This window comes from Clinocottus analis, unplaced genomic scaffold, assembly GCF_023055335.1.
Source record: "Clinocottus analis isolate CAN_PGR_092001 unplaced genomic scaffold, fCliAna1.0.p SCAF_28, whole genome shotgun sequence".
In the NCBI taxonomy this organism is placed as follows: domain Eukaryota; kingdom Metazoa; phylum Chordata; class Actinopteri; order Perciformes; family Cottidae; genus Clinocottus; species Clinocottus analis.
The window spans coordinates 2746611-2769132 of record NW_027176020.1 but is presented as its reverse complement, the minus strand read 5'-3'; the positions used below and the strand labels follow the sequence as shown (position 1 = coordinate 2769132).

Below are 22522 nucleotides of genomic sequence, written 5' to 3'. Positions count from 1 at the left end.
GGTGTGGTGAGAGAACATCGCGACCAGGGTGTTGAACTGCAACCATGCAAGTGCACTCTGCGAGCTGGTCTTATATTTCTGCTTCTTTTCAGAGTGCAAGAGCATGTGTCAAAGTGCATACCTACCTGTTTTCAGACGTGTGGTGTACCTTTTAATGGAATATATGGAAATCGGGTCCGCTGTGTGGAGAAACACCCCATGTGAGTTGGTGTACTTATCTAAATACTTTCCAGTGGTCATGAACAAAATTTGTGTGGGTGTTCATTACATGCTCAGAGAAAAAAAAAAACTTAAATTATATCTTTATTCATTTCCAACCATTATATCACACATTTAGACATCAGATCCACCGTGAAATAAATATTTGTTTTTAAACGCTACAACTAAATCAGCTTGTTAGTGTTTACTGACTACATTCATAAAAAATACACACAATATTTGTATATGCATGTGTCTTGGAACCAATTTTAAAAAGCTGGCATTATTGAGAATGAGTGTGCAATATTTCCCCAGAGGTTTTGACGTTGCACACCATTTCATATGGAGCTGTTCAGTTCAGGTATTACGTTTTAGCAATCATACAAGAAATCAAAGCGGTGAGTAAGAATCAGAAACATTCTCACCGGCTTTCATACGAGTATCATTACTACACACACACACACACACACACACACAAAGGCCTCAGATCTTGTAGAGACCGAAGAAGTTGGCGTAATGTGAATGACTGAGATATAAGGGGTGTGATACGTTCACAAAAACTCTGTCAGACTTCTGCAGCCGCAGGGCGGAGGCGAGGTAGCTCTCTGTGGTCCAGGCGTGGCCCCCCGGCTGCTGCGAGCAGAACCCCGCCCTGTGGGCCTCCATCAGGGTCAAAGATGAGGAGCGGCCCCCCGCTCGCCTCACGAACACCGAGTGCACGAACGAGGACGAGGGCGAGCAGTCCTTGAAGATCAGCTCCACCCGCGAGTACACGTGGTAGAGCCCGCTCTCGTTCAGCTGCAGGGCGCCGTCCTCGAACCGGTACGCCACCCCGCCGGAGGTGAACGCCCGGCCCGCCTGCGGCTCCCATCGCAGGGTCTTCGGGAACTTTTCCGTTTCGATCCGCCCTGCGAGAGAGAGGAGAGGAGGATGTTGTGTCTTTCATTCACATGCAGAACGGAGGACCAAGAGAGCAAGTAAGAGTTAGTAAGAAAGAGAGTAAGTAAGAATAAAAGAGTAAGTAAGAATAAGAGAGTAAGAACGAGTAAATTTGAGAGTTTGTAAAAGTTAGTAAGAAAGAGTAAGAGTTAGTATGAAAGAGAGTAAGTAAGAGTTAGTATGAAAGAGTTAGTAAGAAAGAGTTAGTCAGTAAAAGAGTAAGAAAGAGTTAGTAAGAGAGTAAGTAAGAGAGTGAGTAAGTAAGAGAGTAAGTAAGTAAGTAAGAGACTGAGCAAGTAAGAGATTCAGTAGGAGAGTAAGTAAGAGTAAGTTGCGTTTATTTTATTATCATCTCACCTATCACGTGCGCTGCAGGTCGGTCCTTTTCGTCCTCTCGGTTCATCTCAGGTTCGTGAGCTGAAAAGAGCAGATCAGAGTCACATCTCCTCTCCTTTGACTTTCTTCATCGGGAACATTCTCACTTTGTTGGGAATAACAACAAGTGTGGTGTTTGTATTTACCGATCTGCTTCTGTGGCGCCTTGAACTCAGCCACTGATGTCGAAACCTTCAGCGAGACGAAAAGAGAAACAGAGAAAATCTCATTACCACATCTCTCACACTCACACACACTCTTTTAGAAGTCCTCACAGAGCCCTTCAAAGGGAGGAAATCCTGTCTCTCTGGCCCGGTGACCACAGACAGAACGATTAAGTCCGTGCTTAGCGATTTTAAATGTCAGAGCAAGAAGTGAGCTGAATTAACTCTGCAAATAATGGCAAAGTAATTATCAAACTTTTGCAGCGTTAACTTTCCAGCTTGTTTTTCCACTCTCCCACCTGACACCTTTTAATCACCTCCTCTTCTTTCCAAAGGTGAGAGAGTTTGCACCTTTTTTAAAATGTATTTGCTCCCATTAAAACTGCACAAGGAGAGATTTTTTTTTTGCACAAAGTAATGATATTAATATTGACATTATTTCGTGGCAACCCTCTACTGGATTGCAAATTTCTCAAAAAAAGTAAAACTACAACTGACCATTCTTTGGACTATTGATTATTCCGTTGATTATTTCCTCAAAAAAGAGATTCAGTGAAGAAACCAGAACATATTTACATTTAAGAAGCTCCAAATAAATCAGTTTGACTTTTGTCCTGAAAGAAATTACTCAAACCGATAACAAAAAGAAAGAAAAAAAGGAGTTTGCGATAATTATGATAGTTGACAACTTAATCTCTGCAGCTCCAGCGGAGAGCCGCAACTTCTCATCTACTCGCGCTCTACAAGCTCAGAACTACTTCTCTGCACACACTTCTGCCGTTATCAAGAGCTCACGAACAAACACACTCTCTGCATCGCATCCCCTGTCACTCCTTCACCTTCCTCACCTTCCTCATCTCACTCAGCTCTGCTTGCATGTTGCGGATCTGGTAGGCTTCGAACCCCAGGGCCACGAACACAAGTAGGAAGAGCATCAGCACGATGAGGGCCACGCCAGGGCTGACCCCCATGCAGCCCCGGCTCTTGCTGCGGGGCCTCGCCCTCTCCTGGGCCGGCGGGAAGGACCAGCAGGGCACAAGGCTCGGCTGCTGGCCGGAGTGCTGCGGGCCGCCGCCATCGTCCACAAGGAACACCTGTGGGAACGGGTAGCTCTGCTGGTCACAGCTCATGGTGCAGGTGCTGCCGTGAGAGACAAACTGTTGTGTGCATCTGTCGCCTTCTGCACGAAGGAGGTGTGTACCTCTATCTCGTCAGCTGTCAAGGCATTCATACCCACAAACTCCTCCCACACACATAGAGGACTGAGTCTATGTTAACTTAGACAAACCAAGAAACCTTCAACTCATCTCTCTCTCCACCTCGCTGCATGATATTACCATAAAACCACACAACTTCAGCTCTATCACACACAGTTCTGGTCTTTCGTGCGCTTCCTGGTTCAACCTCTGAGCGTCAAGACAAAACGGCTCAGTCTCAGGGGAGAGGAAGCCAGAGGAAGCTTGAGGTTTCAGATGACCCCCAACCTCACTAACCACCAGCATCCAAGTCATCAGAAAAGAAACCTTTTCACAAATTCCAAGAAAGGAAAGATTACGAAACACACTTTGTGTGAAATGCAACCAGTCATTGTAGGCCAGTAGCATACTTTGCATTGCTGCTGAGGGATTTATGTTCCTCTCAGGTTTGTCACATCTGAAGCATGCCCTGAATCTGTATATATATTATTACGATCATGCCATTAGTGTTTAAAGAGGCTTACTAGCGTGTTGGTAAACAGTGACACAGCAGTTGCAGCAGCACGCAGTGTATTCTTGGTGGGAAGATGCTGTTGCCACATGAAAAGGATAAGCGCTTCAGCCTCGGCTTCACTGCTTTTGAAAAGCTGCCAGCGAGAGACTGTGATACTTTTACAGAGGGTTAAAATTTTTAACCCCAAACCAACACCTCACAGATGAGCTTACTGGAAAGCCGAGCACGAACACACCGCTGTGGTCGTTCTGCCAGCGTCAGGTTCGTCTCGTAGGAGACAGAGCAATTACGCAGCTCCATCGTTGTGGTTGCAACGGTTTCCATCAGACAGCTTCTTCGTTTAAAAATTTGCTCGCACATATTTATTAGCACCATTTAGTGGGCTTTGATGAAGGGGATCTTTCTGACCTCAACGATGGAATTTATTACACAAATTAATTAGCGGCCGCTTCTGCAAAGTGACGACACTAAAACCTTCAAATGCGATTTAGTAAACTGTGCAAAAGTTTGATTTTTGTCATTTTTGCCGTGTATTCTTGAGCCTCTGCTCTGTCCAATGTTGCAAAGGTTTCATTTCCTCTGTCCAGGGCCCCTGCAGAGCTGAAGGGAAACCCACCATGCACACAGAGCTCCAGCTAAAATATGTCAAACTCGACCATAAACGGCACAGAGCGTCTGCAGGCTACAAGCTGATGAGTCTATTTCCCAGAAGTGTCTGGCGGTCCCTGCAGCAGCAGCAGCAGCGGCGGCACAGGGTGGGTTAGGTGGGAGGGTGACGTTGTGACGCTTTAACCAGGTCGTGTTCAGTCAGTGCTGCTGTTCCAGTTCATGCAGCAAAAAAATGAGACTCAAATGAATCACTGAGTCAGCAAACATCTCTGTCAATTACCATCAGTTTCCCACAGAGTCTCTCTCTCTCTCCTCTCCGTCGCATGACGGAGGTCGATGTGGTCGCGATGACTGATTGCGCAAGCGGAGTTGCACCTGAAAAATTACATGGAAGTTGTCAACCTGAAATAAAATGACATTACTCACTTCTTTTTCTTGCACACATCCTTTTCCTTTTTGCAGGTCTTGTGTGCAGGGTTTTGATAAATCAGCTTTTTGGTATTCCATTCATGCTATTCGAGATATTGTGATTCACTGCCCGAGTTTCCAATAGAAAAAAAATGTCCTTATGGCGCCATGCGAAAAAGATGTGCACCGTCACGTGTCACACTCCTCGTCAGAAGAAGAGTAACAGTCCAGCCCCAGGACATGAGCCGCCGTCTCCTCCGTCGTCCCAGCGTTGGACTTTGGGTGCTGGCTGGCTCCTGTCTGTCCGACGATGGATCCCGTCACTGCGCCGCCATCCTCACTCCGGGTTAAAAATGTCCGCCTTCCCGAAATAGCGTTGCTCAGGTTGGGCAGGCCTGCCTGCAACACCCGGGCAAGGCTGCTCGTCTGGGAGGAGCCTCGCTGCAGCGGCGCCGCCCCCCTGAACGCGGCGGTGGCCACCGCCAGCCTTGCAGGGTCAAAGGAGAGGGGCCGGTCTTGGTCCGCGCAGACGGCCTCTGAGCTTTCAGAGTCTGGGTTGGCGGGGAAGAGGGTTTGAAACCCAAGAGGTGACATTCTCTCAGGGGCCGAGGGTTCGAGACATCCGGTCCAACCGCCAGCCGGGTCACTCTCACCGCTCCCGTCATGTGACCCACAGGGTCGAGGGCGTTTCACTGTGAAATGAGAGTGAAGACAGACAGAGGGAGGAACGGTGAGCTTTAACACAGCAGTCATTCACTCATGACGATGATTAAAACTATGAGCACAAACGTTGGCTGTATGTGAGAGATTAATTTAGAAGCTTGAGCACACTGACCGTTACCTGCAGGGTCCCGTGTGTCTGCTCTCCTCTTGCAGTACGCCCGTGGGGTCCACGGCTTGTGTTTGCAGGCGGGGTCCAGAACTCGTAGCTTGGTGATGAATCTCTTGTACTCTCTTTCCAAGGCCTCCATCTGCAGCTGGAACTCTGCGATCTTCCTCTCGGGGTAATGAGACAGCTGCGACTGCTGAGAAGGGAAATGACAAAATAACGGATATTTTAACTCTAGACAACAACAAAAAAACATCTCTGTGGAATCAACATCACCAACGATACACTCGCCTGCAAATAGTACTCGATTTCCTTCTTGATGCTGGGGATCCACTTTTTCACAGAGGAGGCTGAATTAAGAGTAGACTGCAAGAGAAAGAAGGGCAACTGAAACCAACTGGACCAAGTTAAATGAATTGAACAACTTTCAAGAACGATTTAACACTTTGTCTTTACCAGCTTGGGTCTCCGCTCATGCACATCCTTGAGGCGTCCCTCTGTAAATTATACATTTCAAGATAAAATATTAGTTTAGGGCGTCTTGAGGAGCTCAATATTTATTCTGAGCAACATTGTGAATGACCTCAAAGCGGCTCAAAATTATAAAATCACTTTAAAACTGTCATTGAAACCAGTTGCCCTGACGACTGTGAGCTAGCTACCAGTTTAAGATAGCACAGTTTATGTAGCACACTGTAAGATGGCACAGTTTAAGATAGTACAGTGTAAGCTAGCACAGTTTAAGATAGCACTGTGTAAACTAGTACAGTGAAAGCTAGCACAGTGTAAGCTAGCACTGTGTAAACTAGTACAGTGTAAGCTAGCACAGTGTAAGCTAGCACAGTGTAAACTAGCACAGTGTAAGCTAGCACAGTGTAAGCTAGCACAGTGTAAGCTAGCACAGTTTAAGAGCTAGCACAGTTTAAGAGCTAGCACAGTTTAAGATAGCACAGTGTAAGCTAGCACAGTTTAAGCGCTGGCACAGTATAAGATAGTACAGTGTAAGCTAGCACAGTGTAAGATAGCACAGTTTAAGCTAGCACTGTTTAAGATAGCACAGTGTAAGCTAGCACAGTTTAAGCTAGCAGAGTTTAAGCTAGCTGGGTGTTTTTATCGGCTACATATGTTTTAAATCAAAGTGGTTGTCGTGGCAAACTGCTGCTCACCGTCTCTCTCCTTTTGGAGCCACAGTCTGTTCAGCTTCCCTTGCTGCTTCTCCTGGTTCCGTGCCATTTCAAACTTTAGTTACGAGACAGAGAGAAAGAACCTGCAAGACCACGGCGGCTCATACAAACACAATGTCACGTGACGCACAGCAGCCGTCACGTGACATGCAGCGAGAGCAACTCCCGATCTCAATGCACGTGAAACTGGAGACCCATTGTGTATATTATATACACACATATGTGTAAATATATATATAAAAATTTCAGTGTTGTCTCCTAATTTAACTCCTATTAGTTGTCTCCTAATTTAACATGTATCATGGAGAAAATAAATGTTACCATATTCATTTATCCATCAATTAATGCCAAACTTGACACAACGACCCACAAATATGGAGCAAAGCCAGAATTTTTTTATTTAAATAGAAACAAATAACTTGATGTAGAAAAGTCTTGCCAGCTCATCTGGTGTTGAAACTGCTTCTGAAGGGAGTTCACAGCTTGTGGTTGTGATTTCCTTCTGTTCGCCCTCAGAGGGCTTTTCTTTTTGTAAAGGGTGGGCAGGTTATGACACAGTGGCACAGTCTTCTTTTAGTCGTTTTGTGTCACTTTGTAGTATTTGTGTGGCTCTTAGTCGTAATATATCAATATTTATATATTGTCTCTATGTGTCATTTCTTTCTGTTCTATTTCAACCTCTTCCTGGTTGGAAATGTCTCTTTGTGTCACTTTGCAGCTTTTTGTAGTCATCTTGTGTCTCTTTGAGGTATTTGTGTGTCTCTTTGTAGTCGTTATATATTTCTTTGTGCTCTTTTTTAACCTTTTCCTGGTTGGAAATGTCTCTTGTCATTACATTTTAAAGTGAAGAAGGGGAGCTACTGATATTTTGGGCTCGTGGGCTCATTCAGGCCTCCATCCAGCTGAAATGTCTGACAATTTAAAAAAATAATAATAATTGTCTTTCTGGCTTTTGAATAGAGCCAATCTTTTATTTAATCATACGTTTTATTTTTATTTATTGCTTATCGGAATGGTTTCTTAAAAATAGGTTTTTAAAAAGGGGTTTTAAAGTTGTAACAATCCATGAAAATAACGTTACTGTTTCCTTATCAAATGTGTGGGTTGTGAAAGAGGCATTGAACCCAATGTGTTGCAAGATTTATGAACCATATAGGTAACCAAGCTGCTCCAGTCATCTTTCATGTGTTCATTTCATTCAGGGCTTCACTCCAAATTTCACAACAAAAAATCTGATTCATGTTCAAAATATATTTAGAATTATTTTTAATGTCTTCAAACATTGTTTAGGATCTTCTTCTTGGGTTACAAAAAATAGAGACAACTAAACTTAATAATGTATATTATCTTTTTTAATTCATGTTACTATTTTCCACTCACGCATGTGAATACCTAAAAACATTGTATAGTAAAGTTAATTTGAAAATAAGGATCTTCAAGGTCTTGAAATTAAAAATAAAGTGATTCATTTTAAACAAGTTAAATATTTTTTGGCTGAAATAAATAGATTGAGGTACTTTTTTATTTTAGTTTTTTATCCCGAAAATGTTCATACAAGATGTATTTCCATGGAGTAGGTACAATATATCAGATCAGGTATTTTACATGAAGTTTCACTGAGAAATTCATGTACTTTCTGGTTCTGGTAAACATATTTCGCATTATCTGAAAACATGTTTGACATAATAACATCTTTACATTGTAAAAACGGTCGTTATGATAATGAGGAGTAAAAATTTAACACAACAGCAACACGAAAACAGGAAAAGTGATGAGTCAGCGATGCTGCAAACAAATGACTTAAGAACTGCAAATGTTGCATCAGTGAGGAAACAGAAAAATGAGAAGAAAAAACAAATCCCACCGTGTTATTTTTCACATTCATACATTAAGAAGCGCTTCACATGGAAGATATGAATCACCAGCATTACCTTCATCATCTGCCTCTAACTTTCCAGCACTACTTCTTTTTTCAACATGGTCAGTAACGTAAAAAAAAAAGTAGTTTTACAAATTAAAATCAAAAACACGTCACGTGGAGAAGTTATTTATGAGCTACACGACTAATTTACAACGACACAAATAGAGAAAAGTCTTGTTTCATGAAGGTCTGATTCAGAACTGTGTTTTAAGTATTCAAAAAACAACTTTATTGACAATAAGAGTGTTGAAAATAGGACAATATTTGCTTTGTAACTAAAGATAAAAATCCTAATATGTTAGTCCAAACAAGTATTACTGGATATTATGCTTTTATTTCTGTATTATTTAATTTGCTAATTCACACACACACAAATAAAACATGTCCTCATTACCTTTCACAGGCTTTGATGCAAAGTTTGATATGTTTGAATCAATTATTTGACAGATAAAAAGAACCGTATCATGAAGGTTATGCAACTCAATTTATTTAGATGCCTCTATATATATGAACTGCCTCTATGAATATGAAGTATATAAGTAAACCAGCCCATCAGAGACAGGATTAAGGATTGGGAGGCCAAGACCGTGTTGCCGGGCAGGTTAGAGGGAAGAAGAGTCTCTTAACTTCTCTCCCTTTACTTGATCAGAAACATCTTCCTCATGAGGAAAGAAAGTTCATGTCGATGGAGCCAAAGTGGGATCTGGCGTCATCTAGCCGGCAAGATGGATGTTGCAAGAAGAACTGATAACACATGATTGGCCCATATAGAAAGAGAGAGAGAGAGAGAGAGAGAGAGAGAGAGAGAGAGAGAGAGAGAGAGAGAGAGAGAGAGAGAGAGAGAGAGAGAGAGAGAGAGAGTGTGTGTGATATTAGTGGTGAGGATTTCCTGTGTTCTTTGTTTTGGCGCCCCCTTGGAGCCTGAAGACGGTTTGGTTTGTCCACTCTGGGCTACTGTAGAAACATGCTCTACAGTAGGCTCTATGAAGAAAACCCGCTCAGTATGTAGATATAAAAGGATCATTTGAAGATAACAGAAAACATGTTTATTATATATTTTCAGGTCATTATGCACTAAAGAAAATACTCTAGAAAATACTCCAGAAAATGTAAATGAGATCCCGGATCACGTCCACGCCGTCGGGGTTGATGGAGGTCAACCGCGTTGAAGCCCTTTGAGCACATTTAACATTTTAGTCACACTGGGAAAAGCTTTCACACTTTGGCAAAGTCCCCGTTGTACCTCGTGTGTGTGTGTGTGTGTGTGTGTGTGTGTGTGTGTGTGTGTGTGTGTGTGTGTGTGTGTGTGTGTGTGTGTGTGTGTGTGTGTGTGTGTTGCTCAGGAAAAACACACCTCGCCCCGTAGCAACAGAACACAGGCAGACCTGTCCAGCTCAACCTGCCCCTTCGAGAGATTATGTGACCGACATAACGTTTCCCCGCGAAACTCCGTTCTGCTCGATCCCATCTCACTTCATCTGAAAAGCCAGTGAGATATCTTGTAATTATTTATTTAATTATATTTTGTGTTACAAAAACATTACACCTAACACAGGTCATTTATTAATTTGTGTCAAATGATGGACGAAGCAGCAAAAACAAGACTAAAAACTCAAGCTCTGCAGTCAAAATCCTACTGAAAAGTAGTTTAATAAATCAAAATATGTTATTATTACTGATGCATTAACAGCTTTAGTTGAGGTAGAGATTGATGCATCAAGGTTATGTATTTTTGTAAAATGTAATTTAGTATACATGTCAAATAAATGCATATAACAAATAGGCTGTAATATTTTTTTTGTAAAAACAACGTAGTATATGATTAAAAGCACCTTTCCAGGAGCCAGAAGAATATGACGTCACGTGGTGTTTAATTTCTATCAGTGTACTCAGATGTGTACACATTTTGTTATTTTGTTGGTTTCTTTGCATTGTTCGTGATAAATAAACAATAGAATGCAGGAAATACAGATCTAAAATTATGGTGGAGTTCAGATATTTGACTTTCAATGTGATTTCCTTCTGTTAGAGTTAGTATTTATCTATTAATTTACCCTTAAATAGAAATCGTTTCGTCTCCTCCTCCTCTCATTGATTCGCCCTTCAGGAGGTGCACTGATCACCTCTCACGTCTCATGCAGAGGCTCGACTCACTTCCCGTAAGGCCCGCCCCCTCCTCCGTGACGTAACGTGACGTAGATCTTCCGAGCGCTCCCTCTCCTTATATGGTGTGGGGGCGGGGACTCCGCCTTCCGGGACATGGTGTCACGCTGCCCCCAGGTTTGAGAAATCACAAACAGGTTAAAGCAGATTTGGAGAGGAATTTGAATCATTAGGATCGTTATAATGACACAGGAGGAGTGCAGTGTGTAATTGTGTGTCATTGTGTGTCTTCTTTGTGGTGAGTGCACTGTAATTATAGACTTTGCTTATGAGTCCCAAATCAACTGTGGTTGGCAATAAATATGGAATATGTCTATAAATAAGAATAACAAAAAGAAAATGAACAACAATAACAATACAAATAATAATGCAAATAGGTATGATAATAATAATAATAGGTATGATAATAATGCAAATAAATATGATAATAATAATAGGTATGATAATAATGCAAATAGGTATGATAATAGGAATATTTATAAGAATATGTACGATAATAAGAATAGTTTATTTAGACGTTATTAACAAATTTGAATAAATCCCCTCCACACCAACTTTCTTAATTTGTTTATGATTTAAATGGATCATAATGGATCTTAAATAACCCTCAAGTAATGACATTTTATTCATGCTTTAAAAAACAAACAAATATAAAACAATGAAATTGAAACTGTTGAATTGGCATAAAAGCATGTTGTGAAAATATTCCTTTTTCAATAATAAGAAATTAAAAGACTAAAAAGAAGTAGACAGTGAAAAGAAAAGAAAATATATGTTGTATCACTCTAAGTTGGCCTTTGTCGCCCTCTAGTGGTTCAATATGAGAAGGACACTCACGAGAGGTCACCATACTGTACTGTACAGTGTCACACCTGACCACGTGCTTCACGTTCACCTGCTGCATTAAAGTCTATAAGGAGGAACGAGGCTCATAACAGGTGTTTACTGTGGACATTACTTTACTTTCAGTTGGATACAGATACACAAGATGTGTTTAATAGTTTGATGGAGACACTTTTAACAGCTTTGTCTTAAAGGCCGGTCTCCAATATGGAGATATGTCCTTTATTTACATTTTAAATGTTTATCCTTTAAGCTACTTTATATTTGTTTTACCCATTTAAAGCCTCTGGTCGGCTGCAATGCGTCCAGAATACACTCAAAACTCACAATGGTGCTTTCCCTTTTTATTTATATGGATTAAAAATGTGTATTCACTTGTAATACAGGACCAAAACATTATTTGTGTCGACACAGGGCTTTCTGAAATCTCGACAGGACGGAAAGTACAGTGCTGAGGAACTGCATGGTGCAATAGCACAGTGTGTGATTGTGTTTATTGTGTGCCAAACCCTCAGATGTCTTCAGTGGAGATGAACCACTCACGCTAACCCGCTGTGAGGACAGAGTGCAGTGTGTCAACGTCAGGAGGTTTTTTTTCACAAGACTTTTATACTCTTCAGGTATGTTTCTGTGAGCCACAGAGACACAACTCAAACATCTACACAAGCCCTGCTGTGTTCTCCCTCAGTGAGCCTGGAACAACAGTCACTTAGCCGGATCAATACCTGCACTAATGGAATTTACCTTGAGGTGCTGGGAACTGTACCAGCTCTTGCAACATGTTGCAACATGTTTTATTGTTGGAGCTGCTTGACATGGCACACCCACCTTCTTTTTTTTTTTTGGAGTGTAATTTCACACACGTACAAGAACACAGAGGCAACGTTGCTTCATTTCATTTGGTTTATTTTCTTAAATATTGATTATTTTCTGAAGTGATCAGAAAACTAAAACATAAAAAATGACACAGTATTCTCATTACAAATGGTAAACATAAGTACTCCAAGTTGATCTTATATACATATAACAATGAGTGAAACCCCATTAAAAACAACTTTAGAAAAAAAACAAGTGAATCTTGAAGCTTTTCTAATTGAATTTCTTACAATCAAGAAATAAAAGTACATCGTTCTGTAACTCAGAAACTCAGCTGCTACAACGGTTCAGCCGTTTAGAGCTCGAGGGCTTGAAGTCTCTATTGCAGGTTCTTTACAATCCTCTAATACTGAAAGTCTCCTGTGGTGGTTGTGGTGATAAGGTCCATGCAGAGCTGGGAGCAACAACTAAAAAAAGAAAGAAATCAACAAAACTTCAGTCCAGTTCTGTATAAAAAAAAAACAAAAAACGATGCCATGGACGATGCACTCATCCATGGCTGCTGTCCCGGGCCCCTCTGTGGGGGCGCGCCACCGGGGGAGCGCGTGGCACAGTGCAGCCCCCCCCTGTCCAAACCCCAAACCCCGGTCCCGCCAGTGTCGCGCCACATCATCCCAAAACCCCGTCACGGTGTTCGGGAGATGCCGCCACTCTCACTCTCACAGGACGCGTCCGTTTTCGTTCAACCGCAGTCTTTACTTTGCTCTCTCCGTCTTCCTCTCCGTCTCTCTCTCTCTCTCTCGGCCGTCCCGTCCCCCTCCTCAGAAGGTCTGGAGCTGCTGCGTCAACATGAGCTGGCAGCCGCTGTTGACGTGGTTCATCACCTTCTGCTTCAGCTGGGCCACCTGCTCGCGCAGCATGTTGGCGGTGGACGCGAGCTCCGAGTTCTGGCACTTGAGGTTCTTGACTTTGTCCTCCAGCCGGGAGATGCGCTCCAGCTTCCTCTTGCGGCACTTGGACGCGGCGACGCGGTTCCTCATGCGCTTCCTCTCGGCCTTGATGCGCTCCTGGTTCTCCATGTCGATCGGGGACATCGGAGGCGTGTCCCCCGGCATCTCCGGCACGGTCTGGGGCTCCTCCTTGAGCACCACGAGCCGGGACGGCTGCCCGTAGATGGGGAGCTGCTGCTGCGGCGGCGGCGGGGCGGAGGCGGGGAACGACATAGCCGTTGCGGTGTAACTCGGCGCCGGGTTGAAAGCGTTCAAATCCTCGTAAACCGGCGAGTCGGAGCGCATGGTAACGTTGTTGTTGTTGTTGTTGCTGTACGCGGCGGCACCGGCGACGGACGACACCGGCGGCAGCGCGGCGTTCACGCCGGTCTGCGGGGCCGAGGTGACGCTCGCGGTGCCCGGCATGTGCTGGTGGTGGAGCTCCGCGAGCGCGCGGACGAACCCCTCGGCGAAGCCCTCCTGCTCGTCCGTCACGTTCTTGGGACACATGAACTGCGTCGGCGTCGGCGTGGTGGTGATGAGCCCGTTGCTGGACTGGATGATGAGTCGCTCCAGCTCCGGGGAGGCCAGCTTCAGCAGGCCCACGTCGGGCGACGTGAGGAGCTCGCCGGCCTTGGCGCGCAGGTGAGGCTTCAGGGCGCCCGCCGGGTCCGCGAGGTTCAGCGTCATGTTGCGCTTCAGCACTTTGGCGCTGCTGTAGCCGAAGCCGGCGGCGTCGTGCTGCGAGAACGCGTTCAAGGAGTCGTCGTAGAAAGTAGTTTCCATCTTGGTATACATGGAACCACCAGCTATACACACGAAAAAGTCTTCAGCAAAAGAAACTTTTCGTTTCTTCTTCTTCTTAGTGTCCTGCTCTCAGCTGAGAGGAAAATACAAACGCGCGTCTCCAAAAACGTCCTCTCTGTGCGTGAAAACCAAACAGCTTCCGAACTTTTGGAGCGAGCACTTCTCTTGACACAGGTTACTACTCTTTGATAACGTTCACGAAGCTTGTAGACAAAGTATCCGGACTTAAAAAGAGTCCAACCCCTCCACGAAAAAGAGAGACTTGTAACTTTTCTCGCGCCGCTGCTCTTCCGCGGGTCTCGCTCTGCTCGGCGCGCGCGTGTGTATACTCTGAGCCCGGCAGCGTGGAGGCTAAACCTTATCTGCTGCCGCCCGCCTCTCTAAAAATAGCCATGATGTCACGATGGGGCGCTCCCATTGGCTGGGGGGCGTGTCGCCGGGTTGGGGGGTGGGGAGGACCGGCCCCCTCCCTCTCCGATAAGGCGCGTTGCCCTGACTACCACCCAGAGGATTCTCAGTCTCGCGGTGGATTGTGGGATGAGGTAATGGTGTACAAGGAGAGAGAGGAGAGCGTGAGCGTGGTGCATTGTGGGATGACGTATTGTTTTTGAATCTCTCGTTTACCCGCTTTACTGTCAGTGTTGCTTCTGTACGTTTAAAAGAAATAAAACATAATAATATATAAAACAAAAAACAAACACTGAACTAAACAAACAAACAAAAAATATAGCAAATTTAATTTAAAATTTTTATTTTTATTTTTTACATGAATAATTTAGAACATTATAGTATATGCTTTACTCTATTTTATATGATATTTTCTGCTTTATTCTGGTCTATTTTAGTATGTCATTTTCTATTCTACACTATTTTATTATATTGTATTCTTCTTTTTTATTATATTCTTTACTATGTATTCCATTATGCAGTATTATATTTAATTCTACGCTATTGTACAGTATCCTATTATTTATTTTTACAGTACCGTACTATTCTATTCTATTTTATTCTATTACAGTGTTATATCGTATAACACTCTATTCTATTCAAAAGTATTCTATTCCACTCTATTCAAGAATACAGTTATCTATTCTATTCTACATTATTCTATTCTAAGACACTCTATATTCTACAGTATTCTATTCTACAGTAGTCTATTCCACTCTATTCTATTCAATAATACAGTTATCTATTCTATTCTACAGTATTCTACCCTATTTGATTCTATTATATTCTGTACTAAACTCTTGTTGTGGACTGGAGGTCTACTTCTTCTGGGTTACAACTGGAGAAAGTTGAGCTCACATAAACTTGGAAAAAGTTAACGAAAGCTGTCACGTGAAAACAAATGATATATATTTTTCCATGTGTGTGTGTGCTCATGGTGGAAAAGCTTCTTGTCCTGAGCGTGTCATTCTGCTTCTGAGACGTCATGGTGGTCTCTGGTTGGTGGGCCGGTCCCCTAGAAGGTGTCACACATACACAAAAACACCATTTTGATGAGTGTGAGTTGACATGTGACACCTGGGCAGCTCAACATAAACACAGACATAATCCCCCTCACGAATAAATGCATTACATCTGTGTGTTTCACCTGAATCCATCTCTCTGAGTTACGTACTCTGGTACCTTCGGAGTCGTTCCTCTCCCGTGGTCATTAGCGGACGGATTTAAGAGGACCTTTTTGCTTTTACTGCGTAGACCACCCGTCTGAGGAGCTGCATTTAAGACCTTTTTATTTCTGCTGCAACTACAAATTGTTAAAGATAGATATCCGCAGACGTCTGTTCGTCCTCATAAAAGAGCGAGCGCGTCTCCTATTATCTGTGTCAGGGTGTGTAATTAGTGCAGTGCAGTCCATTGTCCCCTGGCCCTCGGTCAGAAATCACGTTGGGCTTTTAATGGCGGGAGGTTGACCGGGGGAGTCTCACGTTGTCCCCCCCGCCCCCCTCTGGTCCTTCACACTCCCACTGTCTGGGTCATTTTCTGCCCCGCCAGCTTTACCGCCTTCTATCTACAGCTCGCAACGTCTAAATATGTCCCCGCGGTGCGACGAGTAAATCAGTCCCCCCCTCGGCGCTGGCTGGCTCAGAGAGGCACCTAAGGAGGATGAACCGGATCATAAAACACCACCGCAGTCGGACTTTTTATGGCTGCTAATGTTGTCTTCATGTACTGTTGTGTGTGTCTGAACCATGGCGATCAATAAAGTGGCACGGAATCTGATCCGACTGGTCGACTTAACTGATCTTGTGCAGTTTATTTTGGGATTTGGATGCGGGGTATGGCCGGTCCTATTGGTTCCTATTGGGTCCTATTGAGTCCTATTGAGTTCTATTGAGTCCTATTGAGTTTTATTGGGTCCTATAGGGTCTTATTGGGTCCTATTGAGTCTTATTGGGTCCTATTGGATGCTATTAGGTCCTATTGGAACCGGCCAGACTTTTTTTTCTTTCTTTTTTTCGAATGCGTATTTATGCAAATACCCAGCATGCTCCAATCTGAGCAGGTTTAGGCATAAAGCGAACAACTTTTCCATTTCTTTTAACCAAACGACACAGTCTTGTTGACTAAAATCCAGGCCAAGGTTTTTATTTTATAGCGATTTTTTTTTATTGTCATGATCAAAATATGTTTTTATTTTTTTATTTAAAGAAAATATCTCTTTTCACAAATAAATTCTGAAAAAAAGATATAAAATAACACAAGTATTAGAACTTTTTTGGGGTTCAAATACGACTTGAACAGACCTGCTAAAGCCTCGAAGGGCTTAAATTACTTTTTCTTGGTCTCCTTTCATTTATTTCTGCGTTTCTTTAGATTTGGGTCAGCGGCAAACTCCAAAAGTTCACTCGGCTTCATTATTCTTTCATTTTCTTACCGTCAGCCCAGTTAAATTCGACCGATCCCTTTGTGGAGGACATAAGGAAGCCGAATGAGGACGAATTGTTCAGTTACTTGTTTACCCTCAATGTTCCACTGGCACATTTTGAAATATTTATCCACTTTGGCTCATTCATCTATTCATGACCGCCTTTCTTCTGAATGACAGCACATGAAAGACTCATAAGTAGGTGGTCTAGTGCCCACCAACCCCACCACCCCCACCACCACCTTACAGCAGGGATCCTCATGTCTGACTTCACCCATTGTCCCAAATAGAGGAATTAAGCTCAAGTAGAACACATTATGTCATTTAAACGTATTATCTCGTTTAAATTAAAGCTCTTTCTGGAGTCACGTCGCACGGCAAAAGTCAGACCTTTGCGAATTCGGTTTTATTTACTTTCGAATAGTGTTTTATACGGAACACTTAAACGTTTCAACATGGCCGCTGCATGAATCGGGGTCTGCTTTTCCTCCCGCGCCGCCATGCGTGGAGTTGTAAAAAGGGGAAACCGCAGCGCGCTGGTTTGCAAACTGATTTTTTTTGTGTGCTGGAATGAATGTGTGCAGGAGAATTAGCGCTGGAAGGAACCCCGCTGTGTAAGTCAGCACTCAACACGAGGCCGGGACGTCCTGCTGGTCACTGGACATCTGGCCACGAGCCAGGTCCGGGAGTAACGGGATTACATGGAGTCAGGATTACAAAAATGAGGCCAGATTACCTATAAACATGATTTGCAATTAGATAAACAAATATATAGTTACATTTTTAAAGGATTGCTTACATTTTTCATTACGTTTTTCAAAATAAAAGCATAATTCAAAGTCACAGGTTGCCAGATTTATGAATGGTGAATGAACTAATAATTAGGTATGATGGAGTTTCATACTGTTTCATTCACATTGAAGCAGGAAGAGAAAAGTCCTCCATGTGAGCTTTGATTAAAAAAACAACAGCAACAAAAATGCAAATGTGTATGCTGAATTTGCAATTTGCATTTATTTGTATTGAACATGTTTTGAGACTTTTAAATAAGAAAAATAATATTTGTGCAATTCTTTTTTGTATGAGTATCATTGTGAAGTAATCCAATGGATTACGTTACCAAGTAAAAAAAGTGATTTATATTCAGTATGTGATTACATTTCAAAGTAATGTGTATATATTCAGCATTGTTCTCACATGTAATAGGAATTGTTTGCGTTGGTGGAGCTATCTCTGCGCTCTCAGGACTTTGGGAAGTCAGTTTTCAGTCCAGATGAAATATCTAAACTGCAGCAGTGTTGTTGGAAAGGTAGCAGCATGCATGACGTTCTTTGTAATTTGGTACTTTGCATCTGCTCAAACACAACACGGCTTGTGCTACACAAGATGAACAGAGGCGGCATCTGTTTCTCATATTTATCATTTGGTTGAAGCCATTTTCTAAATGAAATGCTTCTAACGGGGCTGAGCAGATGTTCACAGGTCAATTTTAATATAAAGCACATGCAGTTTAGAATTGAGGTATTTTTGGCCATAAATATAAAAGCCTGGGACACATTTTCAACCTGATGGTGGCGCTAGAATGAAACTTGGAGGACCGCTAAAGTTTTCACGTATCATCCCTAGGGGGTCTTGAATGTGTGTGCCAAATTTGGGTCTCTGAAAACCCAGGGTTGTCATCTGGGAAGCATAATGCATGTATAAATTATGCTGTGGTCGAAATCCTTCTAGGAGCTGGAGATATTTCACGGGGTGAGAGAGAAGATGCTCAAGTGTGAGGAAGCAGAGGAAGAGCACGAGGATTCATCCTCTGGGGACAGGGAACATCTGTAACATCTGTGGAGGACGAGCGGCCATCTTTTTTTTGTTGGTATTTCTGAATCGTTGAAATGTTGATACGCATTCCAAACATGTTGTTGATATTCATACTGCACACGTTGAGGTGATTCAACTCCTTTTCCTTCCTAACTTTTCTTTTCCTCGACACCTGTTGATTTTCAAGATTAGTGACGAACAAAGCTGAATGTTTCTGGAGGATCGTTTTCCTGCTCAGCTGCTTCCTGACGGAGCTGAACGAGTCTTCAGCCTTTTGCTTCTCGTCAACCTTTTTATGTTCATCATCACCTCCTTTCTGTCCTGACTCACGTCTCTCTCTCTCTCTCTCTCTCTCTCTCTCTCTCTCTTTCTCTCGCTCTCTTTCTCTCTCTCTTTCCCTCTCGCTCTCGTTCTCTCTCTCTCTCTTTCTCGCTCTCTCCCTCTCGCTCTCTTTCTCGCTCTTTCTCTCTCTCTCTCTCTTTCGCTCTCTCTCGCTCTCTTTCTCTCTCTCTTTCCCTCTCGCTCTCGTTCTCTCTCTCTCTCTTTCTCGCTCTCTCCCTCTCGCTCTCTTTCTCGCTCTTTCTCTCTCTCTCTCCCTCTCGCTCTCTTTCTCTCTCTTTCTCTCTCTCTCTCTCTCTCTCTCTTTCTCTCTCTCGCTCTCTTTCTCTCTCTCTCTTTCTCTCTTTCTCTCTCTCGCTCTCTTTCTCTCTCTCTCTTTCTCTCCATCCTGATCTGTTTCCCCTCTGATCTTACTACACACACTTGACCGCTCTCTCTCTCTCTCTCTCTCTCTCTCTCTCTCTCTTTCTCCTCTAACCTCTATATCCCACTACCCTTTCTCCCCCTCTCTCTCCCTTTCTCCTCCTTGTCTCTCTCTCTCTCTCTCTCTCGGCCTCTCTTCCTTTCTCCCCTTTCTTTCTCGCTCTCCTCTCTTTCTCTGCCTCTTTTTCTCTCTCCTCCACTCTCTACCTCTCGTTCAGTCTCTCCCTCCATCTCTCCATCCCCCCCCCCTCCCTCTCATCTTACCTGGTATCAGTGGCGTTCCAGGCAGCAGGATTTCCCGTGTGATGGAAGCCGTTTGTATTGTTTCAGCTCTTTAAACTGGAAGCTCTCTGCGTTTGTGTTGCTATTAAATAAAAAGTCAAACCCACATCGGCCAGAGCGCCGCGCGGGACAAAGGACGAGCGTCAAGCGTGAAATCCAAATGAAAAACATTAAATAAACAAAAAGGTTTTTTTGGGGTCTTTTGGTCCAAACCGAAGCGCGACTGGAGAGACGAGGAGACGCTCACGAAGCTCTCAGCCGGTCAGCGCTGTTGTTGTTTCAGCTGCTATGAGGACGGGAAGAAAAGCACCCGGCGGTCCGTGAGATTGTGTGTTGAACTGCGAGCTCACACACTCAAACATGTGTGTGTGTGTGTGTGTGTGTGTGTGTGTGAACGTCAGAGTCTGGCTGTGTACATTTATTTGTCACAAAGTGAGGACGCTGAGCAGGTGAACAGGATCTCAGGGTCGATGTTTAGTGATCATCTGAGTGTCTGTGTACAAATATGAAGCCAGTACGTCGAGTAGATATTTACTGACCGACCAAAAGAACAACTCAAAAAAGAAAGAGTGGGTTCTTCCACACCTCCTTCCCGCTCTTCTTTTGTTCTTTTCCTCTTCGTCCTTCCCCAACATCGCCATCTTTCATCCTCCCTGATTGCCTCCATTTTTATCATCCACACCTGAATGATGTGTGGCTTTTATAAAGTATCATGCGCACACACACACACACACACACACACACACACACACACACACACACACACACACACACACACACACGCTCATCTGGAAACATTAACAAGACACTGCCGCAGCCATTTTCTTTAATGAAAGAAGAGAGACACAGCTAAATGACAAACGTCCCTCTTTGCCTCCTGGATTTATGACGTGGTGTAAAAGCAGGAATCATTGTGTTTGATTACTACACACACACACACACACACACACACACATGAACACACACACACACACAGAAAAATCTCCCTGAGTGATGTCTCATTGTGACGCCCTTCAGAGAGACTGTAGAGAACGAGTGTTTGATGCCCGTCGACGACTTTTTTTTTTTTTTGTCGGGCGCTGTTTTAATTAATTTGCACATAAAAAACGAACCGTGATTCCCAGCAGCCTCTCTGGCACCCTCAGCCACAGAATACTTTACGAGCTTTGACAATGAATGGTCGCTAACTACCCAGACTAATCACGCCGTGGATTTATTGGTCAGAATCGTATGGAATATCGATCGGCTCTCCCTCATTTTGACCCTTTCAGCCCACCGTAACTCACCCGGCCGGCGTGCTGTGACATCACCGGGTAACCGTGGGCACAATGGGAGCCCTTTCCACTTTTTTTAGTATTTGTATTTTTCGTCATAACCAAGAGAGAAGCAGGGGAACAACTTGAGCTTCAGGGTTAAACAGACTGGGATTTGTCTCTGGAGGAGGAGTGCCGCTCGTCTGCATGCGCTTTTATTTGTTGTCTCAGAGTAATTTAATCTAAGAGAGTGAGTCTGGGCCTCATTATGTAAATGAAATAACCTCATCTAGTAAGAAAGGCAGAGTGAGCCACAGCAGGACACAAAGACACACTCACTGAAGCAGCAACACACACACACACACACACACACACACACACACACACACTCACACTCACGTACAGGCGGGCAAAGTAAATGGCCTTTTTTGACACCACATAGCAGCTTGTGTGTGTGTGTGTGTGTGTGTGTGTGTGTGTGTGTGTGTGTGTGTGTGTGTGTGTGTGCACCCAGAGACCTGTACGAGTCCTCAGCTCGCTCTGTTCAGCCCGTAACAGGGAGGCGAGTGTGTCACCAGGGAGAATGATCGATAGCTATTAAAACCCACCAGTGCTGCGATCCAGATGGAGGACCGTGTGTGTGTGTGTGTGTGTGTGTGTGTGTGTGTGTGTGTGTGTGTGTGTGTGTGTGTGTGTTTGGCCGTGATCAAGCAGTGTGTTTGTACAGGTGGGACACTGTATGGCGGCGGCGCTAACCTGTTCCACTCCATTTACTGCTGCAAGCTGAGGGGTGTGTGTGTGTGTGGGGGACCTCACAACCGCACAAGGTGTGTGTGTGTGTGTGTGTTTTAGTACTTGTGTTGTTTGTGTGTGTGATTGGGAGGTTGTCAGTGTGTGTTTGGACTCACTGGTTATTCTGGTCTGGCGTTTCAGAAGCAATAAAAACAAAGTAAAGTGTGTGTGTGTGTGTGTGTGTGTGTGTGTGTGTGTGTGTGTGGGGGGGGGGGGGTGCTGAGCGATTGTTTCAAGTCGAGCAGCAGTTTCAGTTTGTGGCTCGGAGCAACAATTGTCGAGTGTTTTTAAGTCACTTGGCGTGCGATCCAAACGTCTAACTTTTACTGTCATGTTACCATGTTGTTGTTGTTGTTGTTGTTGTTGTTGTTGTTGTTGTTTTTTGCAACCAATGAACGCTTAATTACCATATTTTGAATGCGAAGGAGTGACGGAGAAACGCCACATACGTCTCTGGTAGTGGCCTGTCAATCACCTGGTAGTCCCGCCCCTAAAGCGTCCCATAATGTACTAAATGAACATCACGCTGTATAGAAGAAGACTAGAAACTAGAGATTGAGACATAAACTCATGTTTACAATGTTTACTGAGGGAATACATCAAGAGAGAAGTAGAGTCACTTATATAGACTTCTATACAACCAGAGGAGTCGCCCCCTGGTGGTCAGGAGAGAGAATGCAGCTTTAACGCATGAAGTACAGACTTCTATACAACCAGAGGAGTCGCCCCCTGGTGGTCAGGAAATCATATGAACTGTTGTATCAGGATACGTTGGTTATTTATACGACATG

At 43.7% G+C, this 22522-nt stretch overlaps 3 protein-coding genes across 5 annotated transcripts; all 3 read right to left on the bottom strand.

Annotated features, from left to right (window-relative positions):
- Positions 1–314: 314 nt before the first annotated feature.
- On the bottom strand, positions 315–4560 carry faslg (Fas ligand (TNF superfamily, member 6)). 2 transcript variants are annotated; one of them, XM_068593139.1, is made up of 5 exons: positions 4422–4560; positions 2525–2770; positions 1659–1704; positions 1495–1554; positions 315–1106 (listed from the first exon to the last, which is right to left on the bottom strand). In XM_068593139.1, the coding sequence occupies exons 1-5, from the start codon at positions 4500–4502 to the stop codon at positions 682–684; spliced, it is 858 nt and encodes a 285-aa protein (XP_068449240.1). In that variant the 5' UTR covers positions 4503–4560; the 3' UTR covers positions 315–681. The 2 variants fall into 2 exon arrangements, with proteins under 2 accessions (XP_068449240.1, XP_068449241.1); XM_068593140.1 differs by lacking the exon at positions 4422–4560 and having other exon boundaries at positions 2525–2825.
- A 32-nt stretch (positions 4561–4592) lies between these two features.
- si:dkey-86e18.1 (uncharacterized protein LOC557342 homolog) lies at positions 4593–6527 on the bottom strand. 2 transcript variants are annotated; one of them, XM_068593137.1, is made up of 5 exons: positions 6399–6527; positions 5689–5729; positions 5524–5598; positions 5239–5428; positions 4593–5095 (listed from the first exon to the last, which is right to left on the bottom strand). In XM_068593137.1, the coding sequence occupies exons 1-5, from the start codon at positions 6463–6465 to the stop codon at positions 4593–4595; spliced, it is 876 nt and encodes a 291-aa protein (XP_068449238.1). In that variant the 5' UTR covers positions 6466–6527. The 2 variants fall into 2 exon arrangements, with proteins under 2 accessions (XP_068449238.1, XP_068449239.1); XM_068593138.1 differs by having other exon boundaries at positions 5245–5428.
- Positions 6528–12311: 5784 nt separating this feature from the next.
- Positions 12312–14611, bottom strand: jun (Jun proto-oncogene, AP-1 transcription factor subunit). The gene has a single exon (XM_068592908.1). The coding sequence runs from the start codon at positions 13944–13946 to the stop codon at positions 12981–12983; it is 966 nt and encodes a 321-aa protein (XP_068449009.1). The 5' UTR covers positions 13947–14611; the 3' UTR covers positions 12312–12980.
- Positions 14612–22522: the final 7911 nt, after the last annotated feature.